This window comes from Cynocephalus volans, chromosome 18, assembly GCF_027409185.1.
Source record: "Cynocephalus volans isolate mCynVol1 chromosome 18, mCynVol1.pri, whole genome shotgun sequence".
Classification (NCBI taxonomy): Eukaryota; Metazoa; Chordata; class Mammalia; order Dermoptera; family Cynocephalidae; genus Cynocephalus; species Cynocephalus volans.
In genome coordinates, this window is record NC_084477.1 from 12,637,493 (window position 1) to 12,661,795 (window position 24,303).

A 24,303-nucleotide genomic window follows, 5' to 3' on the forward strand; every position below is an offset into this window, starting at 1 on the left:
CCTCAGACTCAGTCTGCAGAATCCTGCACCTGCATCTTCCCACGTGATACAGTCATTCACTCTCACTTTTTAAGATTTCATAAATACATATAACTGCCTTTTTCTATAGTACATGGAAAAATACAAGGGCTAAGCAGCGGGATTTTGACATTAAATGGTGAAGGATTTTTGACGAAAGATATACAGTATTAATAATAAAAGATGTCCTGTTGGCCAGAGGCATATCATAACTACAAAGCCAATTATAAAAAAACTATGCAGTTCTAGGGATAAGCAGTATTTTGATATACCCAAATTCAGTTGAAGTAAAACCAGAAACATATACGGTTCTAATCAGAAACCTATACAATATTTGTTCATTACAGCAGAGCAGTTAGTTTGAACATTAATAGGATAAGCCACACTAGGAAGCAAAATTAAAAGATTAGAGCCAACAGCAGACATGCACTTTTATATCACAATTTCTTTGTAAATACATCGAAACACCTACCCATTTTTCCACATCAACTTGCTGTGGGAAGAAAAAGCCAAAATAAATAACAGACAAATAATTACCTAGCAATGTTTCAATTACTGTCAGTTAAACTAATTGAAATGTGGTCACTGCACCAAAATCTATTTCCAAATTCTAGACGATCAGAGTATTCAGACTTTTAATCACCAACATTTAATATCGTCAAACAAAACAAATCTCAATTAATTTAGTAACCAGAACGTCAAAAGGCATCAGTCTGGAAATGTACCAGGTACCTAATTCTCAAACCTATTAAGGCCTCCTGATATAGGAGGCCTTATAATCTCCTACTAATCTCCTCTGACTATGAAAATCTATTTAATTTAAAAGATCAGTTTGGAGTTACAGCATCTAACGATAATTTCTCTCATGATATCTAAAGTAAAATTTCTCTTACCTCAATCTTCCTAGCATTACATCAAATTTCACAATATAAAAACCAGCATGCCTGGTCAAACAATTCTGAAATTATATGGGAGTCGAATCGTTTTTATTTTTACCCGACCTATAGGAGTCAAATTATTTTTAAAGTTGTATTTATTAATGAAAGTCTGTCAGTCTTGTAATCATTATGTGACTCTTTAAAAAATAAGTGACTATAAATACCTACACATTGTAAATGCAACAAACCGAAACGCCATATGTCAACAAAGACTGCCTTCTACAATGTCCTAGGATTCCTAGCCAATCGATGAGAATAAAAAATTCCAACACTGAGCAACACATTCAGTTTCAAAAGCATAACTCTCCTTCTGTAGAATGTATGATTGGTGTCCTGTGGGAATCGAGGTTTGCTTCACACTCTTTACACATTTAATTTTCTTTGTCATTTTTTTCTTTAGAATATCCATTGATCAGATAAGCGGCTAATGCTACTTAGGTGGAAATCTCGTGCTACATCTAATAATATCCACCCCTCATAAGCCAGCTCCTGGAAGCCAATGTACTTGCAATGCTGCATACAGAGTGATTATTTTTAAAACGTTATAAAGTGGAATTAAAAATATGAACCTAAATATCCACGTGGAATTTTTTGAAATTCAATAGGTTACTTATAACAGAGCATTTTGACTTCTTTAGCAATTTATTTAGTCTTCAGAAAATCTGTCCTAAACCTACTCACTCCTTTGCATTTTAAAAACACACTATTGTTATTTAAGAAAGAACATTTTACTGAATGGAAAAACCTAGCTTTCACTATCCATTTTTCAAAATATTTTGCTGTTGTATAAAGTTCAAGTTTTCATTTTTAACATTAACCTGTTAGAGTGATGAATCCATTTCTTTAGATCCTGGGGCAGAAAAAGGTAAAAGCAGCAAGTCTAGTACAGTGCAGTTATCTTGCACTTTTCTACCCCCAAAGGACAAATTCTTAGATTTATTCTCTTTCAAAAAAAAAATAATAATTCTAGGACATGTGACATGACTTCTTTTTCATATTTATCAGGAGAATGGGATATTCCATATTTTTAGTGATATCAGTAATTATCAAAGACATTATACTTGTATTATGCCATCTTCAAGCACACTTCTAAATACAGTCATGCACTGCATAAGGACATTTTTGGTCAACTACACACCACATATAGGATGGTAGTCCCATAAGGTTAAAATGCCTATACCATGCAGCCTAGGTGTGCAGTAGGCTGTACCATCTCGGTACGTGCAAGTACAGTCTGTGATGTTTGCACAATGATGAAATCTCCCTGTCATTAAATGACACATGGCTGCGTATTAAGAGATTGACACACACACACACTCTCTCACATAAGTGCAAAGATAAAATGTAGGATTTTTCCAGAGGAAAGGATTTGTAATCAAGTCGTAGTTACTATTATCAGTAATAGACACTCTTTAATGATCTATATTACAAAAGAGAAACACAGTTCCTCAAACAGCAAGAATTAGTAGCAATAATGTAACAGACTGAATATCCAAATACCCGAAGAAAAGCTTAGCAGCAGCATATGTGTGGGGTGAATTAACAACTAGACACACAAGACAAATGGTCTGCAGAGTAAAAAAGAAAAAACTGGGTAAAGTACGATAAAGTTGTAATTACGCATAAGCCATGCAAAACAATTTCATGACACGTCTCTTACTAATGTTAACAAGAATCATTTAATCAAATTCCTGCAAACCGGAGTTGATTTATATGGAGCTAATCAAGGAAGGAAATATAAAATTCACAATAAACTTGACCAGTTTTAGACTTTAAACAATTACCAAATCCATAAAACATATAAGACAAATGAACATTTTTTCCAGTAACTTACTATCCAAGTGTGAGGGATTTTTAAGAAATTTATCGATTCCAATACTTTAGAGAAAATAAATATTTTAATATCTGTAGGGAATTACATTAAATATTTGATCATATTAACACTAATAAAAAGGGAAGCCTCATTTTTAAAATTAAAACAAATTTCCTAAATAATAATAATTCAAAAGCCAACCTGATTTAGCAGAAAGGACATAAGTTAAAAATCCAGTACAAAACTAATCAATGTTAAATCGTGTTATCATCTGAAATGTGGATAATTCATACTACATGTCTATTTTTGTATTCATATTTTAATTACAAATTTAGGATACATAAACATGAAATATCCCATAACCTTAAAAATAAATTTGGTTGCTTCCTCCAAATTGCTTAACTTTGTTTAACCATTTAAGATGGAGAATTCTTATTACTGTTAAGTCTGTAGGTCACATATTAAGTGGTTACTATGTGCCAGGCTTTGAGCCACACACTTGACACGTAATCCTATTTTCTACACTTTACATATGAGAAAACAAAGGTCATATAAAAGTATTATAAATCTTCCACACCAATAGCAAAATGTCACAGAGGTACTAAACGATGGAATTGGACCCAATTTGCATGAAATCCAAGATATATACTCCTTTTCTCTTTTGTTTCAAATTTTTAATCTGCGACAAATTTGGGAATGCTCAACCTGTTTCTTCTGACAGGTGTCACCTAATACTGTTCACTTAACAAAAATAACATCAAGATACGCGAAGAGTAAAATGCACCTAGAGCTTCTTATGTCATCAAATATGTTGCTTAATTTCAGTTATTCAAACAGTATGCCTGGCTTTTTACACAGATACAATTCTAGATAATTACATTAAAACAATAAAACATCCAGCATGAATTTAAAATTTCTAATATTGAGGTATGTCACAATATTAAAAGACAGTAATTAAAATAATGGATGTCTTCAATCTATTATCCCGCTGTTAAATTTAACTAATAGAGAAAGTGAAAAAACAAAGAAACCACTCTACTGTATAAATAATTCTTCACTGTACAAGTTGTTTATTATTACGACCAGAGGGGGAAAAAGGACTTGAAAAATCTGCTCATTGTATTCCAGGACTCAAAATATATTTAAGTCATCTAGGATTTTTTTTACACTGAAATTATGATTTGTAAGGACCACATTTTTATTGAATATAACCAATACAGAAAGATATGTCAGGAGTATACAGCTTGTTAAAATTTCACTAACAAACCTACGTAACCATCACCCAGATCTAAAAATAGGACAGTACCTACCACCCAGAGGCTGTCTTCCCTTCCTCTCTAAAGGTAAACATTATTCTTTCATCATTGATTAGTTTTGTCTTTTTAATTTTGGATAACAGAGTGTGTTCTCTTTTGTATTTAGCTTCCTTAACTGACATTAAATTTGTAATATCATCCTGTTGTACACGTAGTAGTTGCTAATTCATTTTCACCACTTAACAATATTCCACTGTATGAATATATCCCAATTTGTTTATCCATTTAACCACTGATGAACATTTGGGTTGATTCAGATTTGGGGCTATTACAAACAATTTTGTGATGAACATTTTGTATGCATTTTTGGTGAATCCATGAATACATTTCTATGGGGTATATTCCAAGAGTGGAATTACTGGTTGATGAAAAACATTCACCTATCATGTACATACTACTAAACAGTTCCAAAAACGGCTGTACACATTGACACTCTCATCAGCAGTGCATGAGTTTCACCTTCTCTATGTCTTCACCAACACTTGGTATTACTAGTCTTTTTAACTCTTCTGTTGGGTGTGTAATAGCACTTCACTGCTGTTTGATGCCTACTGAGATGAAGCACTTTTTCATAGGAATATCCACAGTTATGAAGCATTTGTTCAGATCATTCATCCATTTGCTTTGTATTAGTTTGTCTACCTTTTTTCTTTATGATTTGTCAGAGTTCTTCATATTTTTAAGTATGAGGTCCTTTATCATATACATACAATGGAAATATCCACTTCCCATCTGGTTCTTACCTTCTCAGTCTCATAATGGTAATTCTGATGAACACACATTATCTCAACTGATCAATCTTTTCCTTCAAGATTGCAGTGGTTTTTGTCATGAAGAGATTCTCCTACATTATTTTCTATAAAATTCATTATTTGACCTTTCATCTGACTGCTACCAATCAAAATATTGATCTTTTGTATATAATGGTAGAGAGGGGCAAGATTTGCCTCCCGTCCCCACCATATAGTATGCAGTTGATAAATGGACCTATTTATGGACTGTATTCTATTCTCGTCTGTTTTTCTACCTCTGTTCTAAGACCAAACTGTCTTAATTATTATAACACTAAAATAAGTCTTAATATCTTGTGGCCAAAGACTCCAAATTCATTCTTTTCTTCAGTATCATATTTGCTTTTCCAGGTTATAGTTTCTATCAGTTTAATAAAGTTTCTTAACTTCTAACATGCTATATTACAATAAATAGTTGCTTAATTTTTAAAAATGTTTTTATGGTATCAAAATATTTTTTTTCCTTTTTTTTCTCTTAATATGGTGAAATTCATTAACTGGTTTTGTGAATACATTAATTGGTTTTTAAATCTCAACTTGCTTGCAATATGCTATAAATTTGATATACTGATGGATTCAATTTGCTGATATTTTATTGAGGATTTCTGCATCTATGTCCATGACAGATATTAGTCTAAACTTTTTTCTTGCAAGATCTTTGCCATGGTTTAGGATCAGGGTTATGTTGACCTCGTAAAATCAGTTGAGAAGTTGTAAAAGAGTTTAAGATTGGTATTACTGTTTCCTTAAATGTTTGGTAGAATTGACCAGTGAAGCCTTCTGGGTCTGGTCTTCTTTGTGATTATCTGTTAATTACTGACCCATTTTCTTTATTAGATATAAGACAGTTCACATTTCCTACTTCTTGTGTGAGGGTTGGTAAACTGTGTTTTTCTAAAACTGTATTTTTCTAGGAAATGTCAATGTCATTGGAATAAAATTATCACAATACTCTCTTTTAATGGTTTGGAAGTTCTACAGAGATCTCCTATTTTCATTTCTAGTATCACTAATTTCATATTCTCCTTTTGCTAAGGGCTCATCAATTTTATTAGTCTTTTCAAAGAACCAACTATTGGCTGTGATAATTTATGTTTCATTCTATTTCATTACATTCTGCCCTTTTTTATTTTTATTTTTTCTACATTTGGGGGTTTGATATTTTCTTTTGCTGTCTTCTTCAGATACTTAATTATCTTCAGACACTTAATTATCTTCCTCAGATAGAAAATTGATTATTCAATCCTTCTTAGGGCCAAAAATTTCCCTTTAAGTAGTTTTAACTGTATCCACAATTTTAGATACGTCTCATTTTTTTCCATTATTATCCAATTTAAAATATTTCATAATTTTCCATTGTGATTAACACTTTCATACACTTATGGATTTTCAATTTATCTTTTTTGTTATTGATTCCTAGGTTAATCCTATAACAGTCGATGAATACACTCAAATTATTTCAAGTATTTGAAATTTGTTTATACTTAGTGCTCCATCAGCACTTGAAACAAATGTGTACTTTGTCAGCATCTGGTGCAGTATTCTCTATATATAGATATATATAGATATATATAGAGAGAGAGAGATAGAAAAATAGTTTTTCTATATATCATGCTGTTCAGATTTTCTATATCCTCATTGATTTATCTGCTTACTTATTGTTTTTAGTTACTGAGATAGGTGTGCTCTTGTACACTGACTGTTGATTGGTTGATATTTCCTTATAATTTTGTCAAATATTGTTTTTATCAATTTGAAAGCTGTATAATTAGATTCAAACAAATTAACAATTATTATATTTGTCTTATCAATCGACCCTTCCATCACAATGAAATGTCCATCTTTATTTCTAACTACAGTTGCTGCTCTAAATTCTTCTTCAGGCATTAATACAGCTATTCCAGCTTTCTTTTTATTCAACTTTGCCATATATGCAACTTGGGTATCCTACTACTCTCACCCTTTCTAATACATCCTTTCTAAACATACAGTCCTAATATATGTTTCTGGTAAACAGAAAATAATTGATGTTGTTGTTTAATCGGGTCTGACAATCATGAATTTTAATTAGAGTATTTAGTCCATTTACATTTAGTTTGAAATATGAATTTATAGTTACCATATTATTTATATGCTATTTGTTTCATAGGTTCTTTTTAAACAGCTTTATTGAACTATAATTTACATGCCATACAGTTTGCCTATTTAAAGTACACAATTTCAATGTTTTTTAGTATATTTACAGAGTTGTGAACCATCATCATAATCTAATTTGAGAACAGATTCAGACCCATATGTTTTTATTTCTTTTCTCTCCATTCTTCCTTCTTTTACACTAATCAAATATTTTCATATTCCGTTTTCTCTCTGGAAGGTCATTGGTTATACTTCATAATTCTTTTAGTTAGCACCCTAGAGATTCCATATGCATCTATTATTTAATAATCTAATACTAATTAGTAACTTTATCATGTTCCAGAAAAATCTAGGACCTTAGAACATGTGTAATAATTTTACACACTCCCACCTTTTGTATTATTATTGCTGTACATTTTAATTGCACATATGTTTTAAATGCCACTGGCATTAATATGATTATTTTGTATAGTACTATTAATTTACATTTGGCTACATATCTACTCGGTCTTCTTTTATTCTTTTTCTACTTTTTACATCTGGTATCATATTTCCCTTCAACCTCAAGAACTCTGTTTTCTATCTCTAAATTATCTCAATTTTTGCATGTCTGAAAATGTCTTTGTTTAATTGTTCACGTTTGAAGAATATTTTCTCTGGCTGAGAATTCAAGGTTAGTGGTTATTTTTTTCTCTGAAAACATTAAAGACATTATGCTTTGTCTTCTGGCTCTCATTTCTCTGTTGTATAGTCAGAAATCAGGCTTATTGTGGCTTTTTAATTTTTACCCCCTCTACTAGCTTTTTTTTTTCTTTTTTCTGATTTTCACCAGTTCTACTATACTACACCAAGGTGTGGTTTTATATGTATTAATTTTTCTTAGGTTTGATAGTACTTCTTATATCTGTAAATTACTGCATTAATTTTGAAAAACTAGGTATTCTTGCAGCTTCGTATTTTGCTTCCATTCCAGTTTGGGAATCCAGTCATTTATTTGTCAGACTTTATTACAGATTCAGAGCATCTCTTATAATATTTTTCATTCTCTTCTATGTCCATTTCTCTCTCTGTGTCAGTCTAGATATTTTCAGCTGACCTACTTTCAGTTCACAAATCCTTTCTTCCACTACATCCCAACTGCTTTCAACCTCATCTATTTAGTTCTTACTTTACTTATTTTGTTTTTCAGTATGAGAGTATTCATTTGCTTTTTTCATTGTACATTCCACAGTTATTTTTAAATCTATGGCTGATAATCCATCACTTATAGGTCTACTTCTCTTGTGAGGTTTTTTTTTTCTCTTGGTCTTCATTTTTGTATACTTAATAATAATTTTTACTATACATAAGATATTGTGTATTAAATTTTTATACAAGCTGGATGACGTTTTTCCTCCTGAGAGGATGTACCTATGGCTGGCAGCTATATAATGAGCAGATCACTTCAATCTGACTTGGGGCAGAGTAGACTAAAGATGGATTTCAGACTTAGTAAGACTCTGCCTACTTCTAGCTCAGCCCCTCTCCTAGTATGTAAACTTGTCAGGAGTCCCTGCTGAAAGCCTGGAGTGATGACCAGGGCCCCTACTTCTTAACAACCACTAAAATACATTTTTTTTTTTTTTTTGCCTCACCAGCACAAGATTAAATCCCACAAGACATTATTAGTACTGTTTTGTAAAATCAGTGTTCAGGCACATATTACTGCACTGCTGAGGTTTTCATCGGCTTTCTGCTAAGCTTCTTAGCAATATTTCCCAGGACAGTTTAAGAACAGAAAAATGCCTTGAGGGGGGAAACGTTTTCAGAGTGTAGCCTTACTTCTCTCTTTCTCCTGGCCCTTCAAGATCTTGTATCTTCAAATTCTGCCTAGTTTGGCAGGATCAAATTACAATTTTTGTCAGCCACCTGAGATTACATAAATCTTTGCAGGCTTCTCTGCCTTTATCTCTGCCTAACATAATATTTAGCAAATGCCCCAAAGGGAAAAGCACTATACAGAATGTTAGGCCCACATCAACACACTTCTCATGACTCTAGGATTTGGGAACCCTCAAGTTCCAGCTACTTCAGAAGTTTCCAGTGCCTTCAAACATATTTTTTTTTTTTTTTTGTAATTTAATACCTTTTAATTTAATAATTTTAAAACTCTCCTAGTTTGGTTGTTTTTTTTTTTACTGTTTTTGTTTTTTGTTTTTCTCATAGCCAGCAGCGTACGGGTCTACTGCAACCTGCAAACAGAACTGTTGAATTTTTTCTCTAAATTTCTCAAACACGGGCCAATCCAAACTTTTAGATTCAAAACAAATTAAAACTACTTTGTTTGTGGCCTAGATGTTTCCTCCAAAATAACCTACATTTATAATACGTACATGTAGGTTTAAACGCACATATATAATATATTACATACGTAATTATATCATGTATATTACATATATAATTACATATAGTATATTACATAATTAATATACTACATGTAAAAACCTACATGTATAATATATTACATATATAATATTTAACTATACTGTATCATATACACCTCTATATTATAGATATGTATTGATATAGATACATATTATAGATATAGATGGAGTGCCTAGTGATTTGTTAAATAAGCAGCCAACTGCCATTTAACAAAGAATTAAATGACATCCACATTATAACTTTTATTAAAACATTAGCATTTAGATAGGTCCATTATATTTCAACAAGCAATGAGTTTATCCCTTGGAAGTAGAAAGGGAAAGAAACTAATATTTACTGAGACCCTACATCACAGGTATTGTCCTAAATTCTTATATACTTGCTTTCTCAGCCATAACTATTAAGTCACTAGTTAGCAAGGATTTTTTGCTTTTTCATTATTTCTCTTTTCCCTTTCATTTTTATATATGTTTAAAGATGACAGATTTACAGATTCACTGGACCTCAAACTGACATATGTACCTAAATGCTCCCAGGAACATGCCAGGTAATTTTCAAATGGAAAATACAAAGTACTAAATTAGGACAAATAGAAATAACATTAATATTGGGGAGATTATAAATAGGAAAAAAAGCATCTCTCCTTACTGCAATATTGAATGTGATTTGCATTTTAAACTGAAGAAGTATGACCAAAAGTCCTTTCTGCCATCAGTTTGAGAAAGAAATTTACCATAAACTTAATTATGCAAATGAAGTCTCAATTGTAAATCCAGTAATGCACTCAATTATATGTCCTGGTTTTACTCTGGTTTTGTATTAATCAGGAAGAACACTTCCATTTTTTGGATCTGTCAAATCTAAAAAAAGAAAACAAAAAAAAAGGCTAACACAGAACAGTAAACTTAGCAACCTCACACACTAAAACATTATGACAATTCAAGGAAACAGTGTAGAATTTTTACTCAGAAGTTTAAAATTTTTCTTTTAAGATTTGAAGAAGGTAATAGAGGACTAAGATCTACTGCTTCTTAAATTATTCCAATTTTAGAATAGGAATACTTCCTGTAATAATATTTAAATGCTTTCTGAGTTAGTCCAAATCTTCAGGAACATATGCACACTTTCTAACTCAAAATTACCAATACCTCCTTTCTTTAAGCACAGAATTTGTTAAAGTGGCTCTCTTGCATAAACGTTAACGTTACCAAATTCAAATGGATGGGTACTAAGTAAATAATATAGTAGGTCTCTTCCATGTAGGTTACTTATCAGAATTACTAAGTTCAATTAAATACCACAAGTAATTTCATTTGGCAGAAAGTCAAGAAGAGTAGGATCAATTTGTGGGGATGTCAGGGAGGAAGCAATGGGGTGGGACTAGCCCTATTAAATATTAAAACATTTCTAAAATGTGGTGATTAAACCAGCGTTGTTGGGAACAATAATAGACAGACTGTGTGATAAAATATTTAGCTTAGAGTCACAGAGCTGGGAACATGTATAAACTTCATGTATCATTCAAAAGACATCACGATAAATATAAGAAAGGGGATCATCAGTCATGAATAATGACAGGACTATTGCTGAGCCACTGGGAAAAAAATCAACCTAAATACTAATCTTAAGTAAACTCCAGATAGATCTACTATGAATAATAATAAATTCCATATAATAATAAACTCCGAAATAAATTCTAAATCTATTTACTATGAAAAATGGTAGGTGCAAAGAAGGATCCAATGATTTAAAAAATATTCTAAAACTTTAATGCAATCCCAATCAAAATCCTGGCAAGGTATTTTGTAGATTTTAACAACCTTATTCTAAAATTTATACAGGAAGGCAAAAGACCCAGGATAACCAAAACCATACCGGAGAAGAGCAAAATTGGAGGATTGACACAAACAAGTTCAAGACTTGCTATAGAGCTACAGAAATCAAGATGGTGTGGTGTTGGTGGAAGAACAGACAAATAGATCAGTGGAACAGAATAGAGAGTCCAGAAACACACCCACACCATACAGTCAACTGATTTTGACAAAGAAGCAAAAATAGCACAATGGAGAAGCAATAGTCTTTTCAACAAATACTGCTGGAACAACTAGACATCTTCGTGTAAAAAAAAATACTGGATATGAATCTTACACCCTTTACAAAAACGAGCTCAAAATGGATTAAAGACCTAAATGTCTTAAAACTTAAAACTATAAAACTTCTGAAAGGTAACATAGGAGAGAACCTTGGGTTTGGCAATGACTTTTTAGATTCAACACCAAAAGCAGGACCCATAAAGAAATGTTGATAAACTGGGCTTCATTAAAATTAAAAACTTCTGTTCAGTGAATGAAAAGACAAGCCACGACTGGGAGAAAATCTCTGCAAAACACGTATCTGAGGCAGGATTGGCATCCACAATATATAAAGAACACTTAAAACTCAACAATAAGTAAATAAACAACCCAATTAAAAACTGGACAAAAGGGCCGACCCTGTGGCTCACTCGGGAGAGTGAGGCGCTGGGAGCCCAGCAGCGCTCCCGCCGCGGGTTCAGATCCTATATAGGGATGGCCGGTTCGCTCACTGGCTGAGCACGGTCACACACACACACAAAAAAAAACTGGACAAAAGATGTGAACAGACACCTTACCAAAGAATAGATACAGACGGTAAATAAGCATATGAAAAGATCTCTACACCATTAAATTAAAACAACGATCAGACACCATGTAATGGATTGAATTATGTCCTCTCAAAACTCACTGAAACTTGAATTGTGTCCCCCAGGTTTTATGTCCTAGAAACTTGGTCCCCACTGTGACTGTTAAGAGGGTGGGAAATCCTATTATGGTCACTGAAAAGTGGGCCCTTGAAGAGGTGACTGGATCGTAGGACCATGCAGCAGGGAATGGATTAATAATGGTGGTCAGGGGCGTGGTTCTGAGGGATTTAAAAGAAGAGGACAGTCTGTTTTGCTCTCTCTCTCTCTCTGCTTCCACCATCTTGCAATGTGAGACCCCTTGGTCACTGTCACCAGCACCAGAAGGACTTTGGACTTCCCAGCCTCAGAAACTGTAAGCAATAAATGTCATTTTTCTTTATAAACCACCCAGTTAAGCAATAAATGTCATTTTTCTTTATAAACCACCCAGTTTCAGGAATTTTGTTATAAGCAACAGAAACGGGCTAATACACACCACTACACACCTACTGGAATGACCAAAATCCAAAACAGTGACATCAAATGCTGGTCAGGATGTGAAACCACAGGAACGCTCTTTCATTGCTGGTTAGAATGTAACATGGAGCAGCCACTTCGAAAGACAGTTTGGCAGTTTCTTATGAAACTAAACATACTCTTACCAAATGATCCTTCATATGACCACACTCCTTGGTATTTACTCAAAGGAGTTGAAAACGTCTGCACGATAGCCTGCACATGGGATTACAGCTGCTTTTCTTAACCACCAAACGCTGTAAGCAACAAATATGTGCTCCAATCAGTAAATGGATAAATGAACCTGTGGTTTATCCCTACAATGGAATATTATTCAGTGATAAAAAAAAAAAAAGAAAGGAGCTATCAGGCCATGAAAAAACAAGATGCCAGATGTTAATAAAAGGAGAACTGGGGTGATAGAGAGGGCTTGGGAAACTCTGTCCTTTCCAATTTTCTGTAAACCTAAAACCGCTCTAAAGAAATAAATGAAATGAAAACATTTTCAGACATGAAAAAAAATTTCATGAGTGTGAAAGAAAATCTGTTTTTACCTTTTTCCCTGGCATCTTATTTTTATTTCTTCATCTAAAAAACATTTATTGAGTGCATATATTTACAATGTACACATTCTGATTCTGTCCTGACTGTAACTCCTCAGATGTCCTCAGCATCTTCTCTGCATAGTTCCTCACAGCACAGCTGTGCAGTGAACGCAAACGATCAGCTCCAGCTTATGAAGCATTATGTTTTGCTGGGGTAACTGTTGTTTCTTCTGCTGTCCTGCTGTTATTTATCTTTCATTCATCTCTTTCTTTACACTGTCCTGTCTCACTGGGGTGCCAGGACACCTTCTTTTGTGAGATAACGTAATGGTTCCATACATTCTTCTTCTCTCAAGTAATGTTCACTTCCTCCTGCACTATGGAAATCAGCACACTACACCATTAAGCCTATTCTGCGTGTCCTTCGTGTGATGCACTTATTACTATGTCAGTGGTCTAAGGACGGTTCTAAGGTTTCCTGTTCCAGCTCCCTGCAGTCTCAGAAGCCACGTGAAAATAATCTGGTTGTCCTACCAGTACTGGCCTCATGACAACTACGAGAATGTTCCACCGGGTCTCCCTAATCCTGAAGCTCTATAGTTCCCACTGGTCTTTGTCCTTTTCTCACACCTATGAGATTAATTGAAAAAACAGCTTCTCAGAACATGTGGCTACAACAATCACTAACAGAGTTGCTTGGACTCCTTTCACGTCTTCAAATCTTGAACAATATGCAAGACATTGCACGTGTACAAATTATTTGTATTTTTTTCTGTGATGAGGACCTATAACTACAACTTGATTCACAAAGGCACCATAACTAGGGATGACCATATAATTTCTCATCCAGCCTGGAACACTTTGGACAGCAAAAGTAAGAACTAATAGTAATGAAGCTGTGACAACTGATATTAACCTGAAGTGTGCCAGGTAAGCAAGGACGTGTGGTTATCTAACCCCAAAATGTTATTTTCTCACTTTCCCTTCCTTTTCCCCCACAGTAGAGAAAAAGATAAAAAGCACCTGCCCTTAACAGGCAGAAATTCTACCGTAAGTTCTAAACTAGCACTACAACAGCAGAAACAGAATTTTTTGCACTTTTCAGCTTCTTAATTTTTGATCTATTAATTCTATCTGGCAGCCCTTCCATTCAGCAAATATTTACTGAATATCTAGTACACAGCATGCATTGTCCTGGGCATTAGTGGTTGGGATATTGTGAAATATGTATTTGGTCTTCTTCCTGTTTCCTAGCATGTGACTCCTAAAATCCTTGGATTCTCCAAAGTGATGAGTCCTTTTGTATGCTAATGAGTTGACTGGTAGCAGGCAGCCTCTAGGCAGTTTCAGGATGCAGGCTGGTGACAACAAAGACTGAGGCAGGATTAGATGGTTGGGACTTTCAGCCCCACCCCCAATCTGCAGGGAGGAAAAAAGGGCTGAAAGTTAAGTTGATCTCAAATGGCCAAGGATTTAATCATTCATGCCTATGTAACGAAGTCTCCATAAAAACCCAAAAGTCATGGAATGGGAGAGCTTCCGGATAGCTGAACCCATGGAGGTTCCTGGAGAGTGGTGCCCGGGGAGGCATGGAAGCTCTGTGTCCTTTCCCCCATACCTTACCCTGTGCATTTCTTCATCTGTAGCCTTTGCAATATCCTTTACAATAAACTGGTAAACGTAAGTAAGCATTTCCCTGAGTTCTATGAACAGCTCAGCAAATTAATAGAACCCAAGGAGGGGGGGTCGTGGGAACCCTGATGTATAGCCATCTGGTCAGGAGCACAGGTAAAGCATCCTGTGGCTTGCGACTGGCATCAGAAAGGGAGGGGGGAGTCCTAGGGACTGAGCCCCTCAACCGGTGGGATCTGAGGCTACTATTGCCAGTTAGATACAAGGAGTCTTCAAAAAGTTCATGGAAAGATCCACATTGTCTTTTAATTCTACTTTTCCACAAACTTTTGAAATACCCTCATAGTTACACAATTGAATTGAATTATGACACCCAGCTGGTATCTGCTGCAGAATTGATTGCTTGCTTGGTGTGCAGAGAAAAGCCCTGTCCCATTTGGTCACAGAGTCTTCTGCGGTGGGATCAGAGCAGAGGAAAAACTGTTTGTTTCTTCTCTCTGTGGTATAGCAAGTAAACACAACAAACCAAAAGCCCTGTCCTCATGAGGTTTACACTCTAATGGGGACCGGAAGTCAAAACACAAACCAGAGCACGTGGTATGTCAGAAGACAATACGTGCCTTGAAGAAAACTCAAATAAGTAGAAAGGTGTACGAGGGGTTTTTTTGGTTTTTTTTGGAGGGGGGCATGTATAGGGCACTGCCATTTGATAAAGAGTAGGGAAAGAAAGTTTTCCTTCCAAGTGGACTAGAATATCTGTCTTAAGAAAATGAATGTAGAACTTTAAGAAAATGTTTCGAGAAAATATAGTTAGACCTTGAGGGGAATAAAAATTAGAGGGTGGTTGATTCAACAGGTTCCGAATATCTTTAAGCCATTGGTAAATTCCAGGATAGTTTAGTGCAGAAAGTTACCATCTGATTCATTTGCTATCAGATATTTACATATGAAATTTTTTTTTCCTATTATAAGCAGAAAAAAATCTGAGGAAGATGTCCAAATTGAATGATGCTAATCAAATTAAATAACCTTTACATAGATTCATAATCTAAAACAGCGGCCAACTGTGCCATTGTGATTAAATTACATGCTAATTAAGTTGACCTCCTTATTGAGTTTGACGCTAAAGTCTCTGGAAACGACATCACTGCAATACATACAAATATGTAGTATTAGTATCCGTAGCTTCTGCGTAGAAGGTTGTCTTTTTAGAAACAGAAAGACAGTCCAACAGAAAGTGTCAATAAAGAGAAGATGCATATTTCAATCAAATTCCACATTCACAACAGTTGTTGCTTACTGAATAATTTTAGCTATAAGCTCTCAAGGACATTATAATCACATTCCCCTTTAAATCATGGCACCAATTTTGCAGATGAAGGGTACATGCTTACGTACAGAGGCTTTAGACAAGATGCCTGCAAAAAATCACATCAATTAGTCAATCTTTCAACTTATTGGCACCATAGCCTCATTTCTGAAGCTGTACTTAAGTGTTACCAGAGATGTTCCTGAACAGGACGCCTCTTGAAATAATACGTTAAGTGATAGGAGAAATCTAGAAATTGCAGTTTCAGATATAAACAGCTAGCGGCATCTTAGTGTCTGAAAACAAACACACTAATTCATTGAGCATTTCACAGCTTTGAGGATATACAAGGGGGCAGTGTGAATAAGGAATTAGAGCTCTCTCCTGCACTCTCATTGACCTATTTTTTACCAAAGAATGTTTCACCCCACATTACAAGTATTTATCTTCTCTCTTTACTATTAGATTGCTAAGTTTCTCAAGAGCAAGGATGCATTCTTATTTATCCCGGTATCTCCAGCCCCAGAATTCACAAAAGCAACTCAGTACATATCTGTAGACTGAACTGCATGAATCAGGTGGAGAACAGACGTGGGCTGCCTAGGTCCCAGCCACAGAGACATCTGAACACTGACTTTCATTCCTCTTTCTAGATAAGGATTTAACTTGCTGCTCCTAGTTTGGCTCAAGAACCTGGAAGATCCCAGATATAAATCAATATCTCCAATGAAGGCATAAGGATACTAGCTAACTTTGTGTCTGCTGTGTATTTTAGCAGCTGGTGTTAAGAATCACCCAAGGTCCACTTACACGTACAATCCTCTTACTTCTCCCAATAAAAGAATTCAGTATATAAGGGCTTCCTTACCTCTCCCAATCCCCCTGGTCTAATGCATTGTTCTGGCCTCATTTTCCCATGCCAGTAAATAATTTAGGCTTGGATATGTGACAATGGGCATGAGGGAAAGCCTAGCAGGAAGCTTCTGGAGAAAGTGCCTTGCTCTTAGAACTAAAGAAAGTTAGTTCCTTTTTGTGCTTCTGGATGATGCTAAATTTGGATATCATCCCTGAAATTGTCACATCCACCTTGTAAACATGAGGGGAGCTAGCCTTGAACCAACACACAAAGAGAACTATAGAAAACCTGGACCAGGGCTGTGATCAACTCAATGAATCCTCTCTTTGAATTTTTGTGTCATTTTTTTTAACCAAATATAATTACGTGGTAAAAGATGACAGAACAGCATATAATATGAGAGTACTTCAAAAAGTTCATTGAAAGATTGTATTATCCTTTAATTCTATTTTTCCACCAACTTTTTTAGGTTCCCTTGTACAATCCCATTTACGTAAAAATATTTTTATGCATAAAGTTCTAGGTGATATCAACCAATCTCTTAGCTGTCGTTATCTTGGAAAGGAAAAAAGGGCTATGATGAGGGTATTTTTATTTTATACTTTTCTATATTACTTTTATAAATATACAAGATTTAAATGATTCTGGAATTTAAATGTATAGTGAAATTTAAATATATCTTCATGTTGTTTGCCCGGGAGACAGTAATCACTTTTAACAATAGCATTAATCAAACAAACAAATGGGAATATAGGTAAAGGTGATATATTGAGTTCCAACCATAATCAAGCAGGCATGTTACCAAAGCACAAATAAAATTGAGTGCGCTATTATTTTTCTTTACTATACAGTAGCCCTGTTCAGTCTTTGGCTGTGGTTTCTTCAGAGGCAAATCTCTACTTCCCTTATCGTATTTAAAAGTGTGGACATGGGCCGAGCCCGTGGCGCACTCCGGAGAGTGCGGAGAGTGAGGCGCTGGGAGCGCAGTGACACTCCCGCCGCGGGTTCGGATCCTATATAGGAATGGCTGGTGCACTCACTGGCTGAGTGCTGGTCACGAAAAAGACAAAATAAATAAATAAATAAATAAATAAAAATAAAAAAAATATAAAAGTGTGGACAGGGTTTTACATCCTGATTCTGTATTTTAATGAAGTTTGATTCTATATTTTAATGGAGATGTATGCTGTGCACAGCAGTAGCATATTTGAAAATGAACAAACAATAACAAATGTTAAAGGAAACTTCATTACAAAGTAGCAAATATGTAAGGTGAAGAAGTCTAGAGATCTAATGTACACATAAGGACTACAGGTGTTAAGATTCTACTGTATTGGGGATTCTTGCTAAATGAGTAGATCTTAGCTGCTCTCACCACAAAAACAAACAAAAAAATGGGGAACTATGTGAGATGATGCATCTGGTAATTTATTTCACTATAGTAACCATTTCATTATCTACATAAATCCTGTAACATCATGTTGTCTACCTTAAACATACACAATAAAATTAATTTTTTTTTAAAAAGTAAATTTCGGCAAGTCATTAGCCCAGTCATCTGAACAACTGACTTTTAATAATGTATGGTCCTTAGCCACAAAAAAGCAAGGCATGGTTCTAAATGCAAAACTTTTTCTCATCATCGTCAAATGTGTTTGCATTACTATCTGCATATGACAGCATTTTGGACATTAACTAGTACCAATATTACTCTATTTACTGAATTGCTTAAGAGTTCAGGAAAAATTATGAGAATAAAGAACGAGCCTTTATAAAGTTCATTAAGAAAGAGTAGGGAATCAGGTAATATACAAGGTTCCTTTTGTGTTCCTTTATGTCTGAGGCTGTTAATTTGTAAGGAGGGAAACGATTTCATGAAAATTATCATTACCTTGATGACACACTTCATATGAGGAAAAGCAGATCTTCGTTTAAGCAAATCTCCCATATTAAGCATTAACCAGACCTGACCCTGCTTAGCTTCCAAGATCAGTTGAAATCAGGTGTATTCAGGGTGGAATGCACATAGACTGTTTAAGCCAATCTACTGTGTATAATTTAAGTTGGAGATGACAATTTGCTTGACAAAAGGATTCACCATTAAAGTCTCATAATAGTTAAATGAAGATATTTTGAGACTCTGTGAAAGATGATATGGGTACCCGTGGACTCCAGAAGACTTCAATCCTGTAAGTGCCAGGAGCATTCACTGACCACATATAATCAGACATAATATTTATTTAGCTGGTATGCACTCTTATGACTAAAATGGTGGTTCAAAGGGAAAACATCTATTCCTCTTGGGAAATGGTCACTTCCTCAAAGTCCCCAAAGTGTTCCCTAACCCTAACGACCCCAGGGGTCTTTGAGAATACCACCCCCAAATCCTTAAACACAGCAGAGATCTCCAGGACCCTTCCTCTAACACTGTGGCTGGGGGCCGCTTGGTTAACTGGTATCTGTGCCAAACCAGCTGTTAAATATTTTGAATGTCAATCCTGGGTCTAATCAAAACTGCTCAGCAGTATAAGAGAAGATGTCCTTTTCCCCAAAATGCAGTATCCTCTGGAGCTAGTAGCTAAAAGAGAGGTTAAGCTCCATGAAACATGTTCTTTCCCTATGGCAAATTTTCTTCAAATTGTATTTTCTAATTAATGTCTTACAGGAGCTATGCTGGGCTTCGTTAAACAATGTTCCACATGTCACACAAATTACTACTTTATGTCTGAAAGAAACTTTCTAGATAGAGAACAATTCAAAAATAAATTCAGCTAAATAAAAATATTTGAGAGGAACAGAAAAATCTAACTAATAATATCTTAAAATTAAACATAAATCCTAAACAGTATTTCAAAGCACTTCTTTATATGCACAGAAAATTTAGAGCTTGCCTAGCTCAACCCCATGATTTCGGGGAGATAAAAGATTTTCAAATTTGTTAAATTTAGAAAAAGCAGCTTAGCAATAAAAAAATTAAATTTATGACAATTTAAGTCCTAAGCTGATATCTACAGAGGTAGGTGAAATAGCTATACACATTTTGCTAGATGCTAATGCAAAAGAGAAATGATTTTCCTTTGTAAGGACAGATTTGAATTTCAAAGTTGATATGCCTCAGTGCTGTTTAAAAATCAGGAGGGGTTATTCCAGGTAGAAACTAAACTAGTTGAATTGATAAATTTTTGCTCTTTCTAAATTTAAGACTACTTTAAATTTTAAAGCTTTGCGTGAAAGAATAAATTTTTTTTTTTGGAAAACTTTACCTATTCTAATAGAGTTATTTCAAGCTTTGTCGTGACCAAAAATGAATTTGAAAAATTAAAATAAACACAACATATTTGGAGTTTTTGAAAAATAAGCTTTTAGTCTAATATCAAATAAAAATCACTAAAGTTTCTTTTCCATGCTTGGTAGCATACTATTAAATTTAAAATTAATCTAGAATTAATGCACTAACCAATGAAAGTTTTAAGCTGTGTGACACTGAATTTCAAAAAACTACAAGCCTGATGAAAACAATGTTACATCGTAGTTGATCACTAATTTCATTTTTTCTTGGGGGGGGGCAGCGTCTGGCCACTACAGGGATCTGAACTCTTGACCTTGGTGTTATAAGTCCACGCTGTAACTAAGTTAACTGGCCAGCCCCACTTAATTTTATGGAACCAAGTTGTATCATCTTTTAACCTTGTTACTTATCAATACCAGAGCAAAGATTAACAACATCAGCAATATAGAGATCAATAATAGCAAAAGAAAATTTTAAGTGTTATTCCTGAAAATACTATAGTTTATTAAACCATACACTGTAGTAATTACAGTGTAAGAAAATTTTTAACAAAACAGATAACAAAAATTTGATCCATTCATCCGCCTGCTTAATTCTAAAACTTTACTGAATGGGTTAAGAATGGGTAACAGTCCAGAAATCAGTCACAGCTAGTCTTATGGAAAATAACTAAAATAACCAAATAGGCTTCCAAAGAAAAATATCTGCATTTGGAGACAAAATAAGAATTTCAATTTTCAGAAGAAAATGATTAGCCGTTTGCAAAATTAGAATTGACTAAAGCCATATCATCATAATTTCGTTACTTAAATATACAATAGTGCCATGAAATTTTACTTGCCATAAAGAAGCTTAGAACATAATCACATGGTTAGAGGCATTTGAAAATTAGAGGTTAATGACAAATAGCCATGCAAAAAGCAATTGTTTAAGACAGTAACAATAACAGCTCTGAAAATGTAAGAAGACACAGAAATGCTCAAAGAAAGGTTTTGTTTTAAACTATAGACATAAGCTTGAGGCTTAGTGACACAGGTCACATTGAGGTTGGATTTTTGTTTTTAATTTTTAAGAGACCACAGATCTGCTGGATAAAGAAAAAAGTCAAACCTAAGGACGTGATGAGAAAAAGGCATTGACTTATTTCAGCAAAAAGAAAATCTCCAATACCTGTGAAAGAAATTATTTATATAGTGGCTAAGTTTGTTAAAATACTGCAAGTCTACACAAACTGAGTACTTGCCCCTTCTGACTTCTCCACGGTGTTAGCCAGCATCTCCTGCAGGGCCCGGACAGAGAGAGACTGTTCCAGCACAAAGGTACAGATGGAGAGATCTGGGGGGACATTCTGTGGAAAGAGAGAAAGCCATCAGCAGTGTAAGAGTCACCTCTCAACTGCGAGCTCCCAAATCATCAAGATGCACTGTCATTACTGCTCACATTTAATACACTTTTAATTTCATGGATAACAGTGGCTGCCATTTATTGAGTGCTTACTCTGATAGGCTTAGCACTTGAGCCTTGTCAACAACTCCTGTGATTGTCTTTGGTAAGGATTATTACTACCATTGTGTGCACAAGAAAACAAAGAAGGTAGGTTACTTTTCCAAAGTCACAGAGTTACAAACATTTCAATCCAGGATCAAAATCCAGATTTCTCTGATTCTCAAGCACTCATATCTAACCTCCCAAGCAGCTTGCTATTAAAAAAAAAAATTAAGAACAAAAAAAATAATACTTGCCTCTAATTAGTATTGAAGTTTAGCAAATATAAAATTGCACTGGTATAAAATATTCATTTACACAGGCACCTCCTAATCCACAAAGATAACAATTACTTTGTTTTATTAAAGCCAGATGTCATTTTGCCTCTAACCTGTTCTGTGCAAATATGTACAATATTGCTGTATTTTCTCATCACCCATTCTTCTTTCTTTCTCTTAACTTCCACTCCAACCAATACCCCATAAATTCCAAAAAATCCCAAAAAATCACTGCCAAGGAAGTGAAAGATAAAAATTGATTGGTGACCTAGAGGGAACTTCACATTATTAATCATGTATGCTTTCGCTTGAGATTAGCAGGATCCAGTATACAGTGCAGCAAGGTATGGGCAGATGCTTAAAGGTGGATTTCCGTAACAGAAAAATATGAACATATTCAACATGAAACACAAGCAAGATCATGTCTTCTTCAGAAAAAGAATATTGTGAGGATAAATCCAACAAGCTGATGCAAAAAATCAAAATTACAATTTAAAACATTTTAAGTATTTATTAAATGGAACCACTACTAACGGAATTGCTTTATTTTTTTATCATCAGGAGAGAATGATGCTTTATGGTTTCAAAGAAAGATTAACTACTGGGGTTCCAAAATTAAAATTATTTTATAGTTAATGAAGCATATAATCAGACCACAATGCTTACTCATACCCCACACACCTCCCTGGTATCACGTTTTGTTTTGTTTTTTAGTGAGCTTTCCCTCTCTGAATTCCTCCATATTCCTATCACGGGCTACTATGTCCCCAATCCAATTGATAGCTTCCATTCCTCCTCAGAGGATCTCAGCCAGTAGCCCAGGGGGCCTCTCAAATCTGAGCAGAGCTACTGCTTTTATACACCGCAGCTGACCACACAAGGGCTTTCTTTCCAAAGTCATCAAATACAAAACTGGAAGCTAAGAGAGCAACTCTCTTCTACTGTGAAATTTAGGAATGATTGCTCTTAAAGTTAATGTTCTAAGTTCTAATGATGCTAATGACAATCTCTCCTCTTCAGATCAAGACAAATGTTACTGGGGGAAAAAAATCCATTAATGGAAGTGTTTGTTTCATTCACTTCCATTTAAAATGTGAGGGCTTGTCAAATATACTCTGACAGATAGACAGTGCTTGCTAACAACCAACTCCTGGCAGTCCTTAAGAGCCCTTTCCAACATACCCTTAGACTGATTTTAGACCAATATTCATTAATTGCTTTAGAATCAGCATGTTATAATACAGAGCATGGGCTCTACTATAAACAGACCACTGAAGCAAGAATCCTGGCCTCACTACTTACTAGCTGTTAACTTTTCTAATCTTTGGTTTCCTTCCCTGAAAAAAATGGGATCATAGTTATACCATCCTCATAGGGCTGTTGGGAAAAATAAATGAGATAATATAGTAATGAGTTATCACAATATCAAGAACTTAACAGGAACTCGAAATAAGTGAGCCGTTATCATGAGCCTTGGGAATTGTGACTTCTCTCTATCTGTAATATCTATGAAATACCAGTCATTTCTTAAAATTGGTTCTTACATGGATTCTGCTTTGGACAGTGCTTGAAAACACTAATCTATAATTATGTACCTGTTCATAACATCTAAATTGTTCTAGTATTTTCAAGAAAAGGCACTTTCTGGTAACTTTTAAAAGTTTATGTTCTGGGTGTATTTAAATTGTTTCAAAATGCTAAGTACAGATCGTTATAATAGCTTACATTATTTATACATCCTGGAAAACCGCATGCATTTGAAACGAATTAATCCTGCTAAACAAATTTCAGTTTTCCACAGAGTGACAGACCTGGTACAGATATTTTTCTAGGTAGTGGTGTTCGCAGGAAGAAATTTGCCAATACTCTTCGCAGGCAATTCTCTGTTCTTAAAGACTTAACCTCTTTTCTTCTGACTTACCCTTTCTCTCCCTCTGTCTCTCTCTCTCTCTCCGTCTCTCTCTCCAACGTTCTCCCCTTCACACACACAAATGTAATAGAAAAGCTGAGACAGTAAAAAAATATTGTTTACCTCTTTCAGGAAAACTTGAAACAATACAAATCAGAGTTTTGTATGTTATCTGTTTTGTTCTAAAGAAAAATGGTTTACTTATTGTAAGCAACAGAATCAGGACCATAACTTGTTACCTTTTAAAGTAAACTACTAAAAGCATGCCTTAATTTAGATGTAGATTTCCTCAAATAACCTTGACATGTGTACAGTTATTCCCACTATAGCATGTATGCTAAGCCTTT

The 24,303-nt window shown here is 34.7% G+C and overlaps 1 protein-coding gene across 1 annotated transcript in view; it reads right to left on the bottom strand.

Moving 5' to 3' along the window:
* RYR2 (ryanodine receptor 2) overlaps window positions 1–24,303 on the bottom strand; it is a 448,094-nt gene that overhangs the window by 381,723 nt on the left and 42,068 nt on the right. Inside the window, exons 3-4 of the mRNA XM_063082911.1 lie at window positions 21,528–21,632; window positions 491–511 (exon numbers count right to left, since the gene is read on the bottom strand). Coding sequence (XP_062938981.1) covers window positions 491–511; window positions 21,528–21,632 — 126 coding nt within the window. The remainder of the gene's footprint in view (window positions 1–490; window positions 512–21,527; window positions 21,633–24,303) is intronic.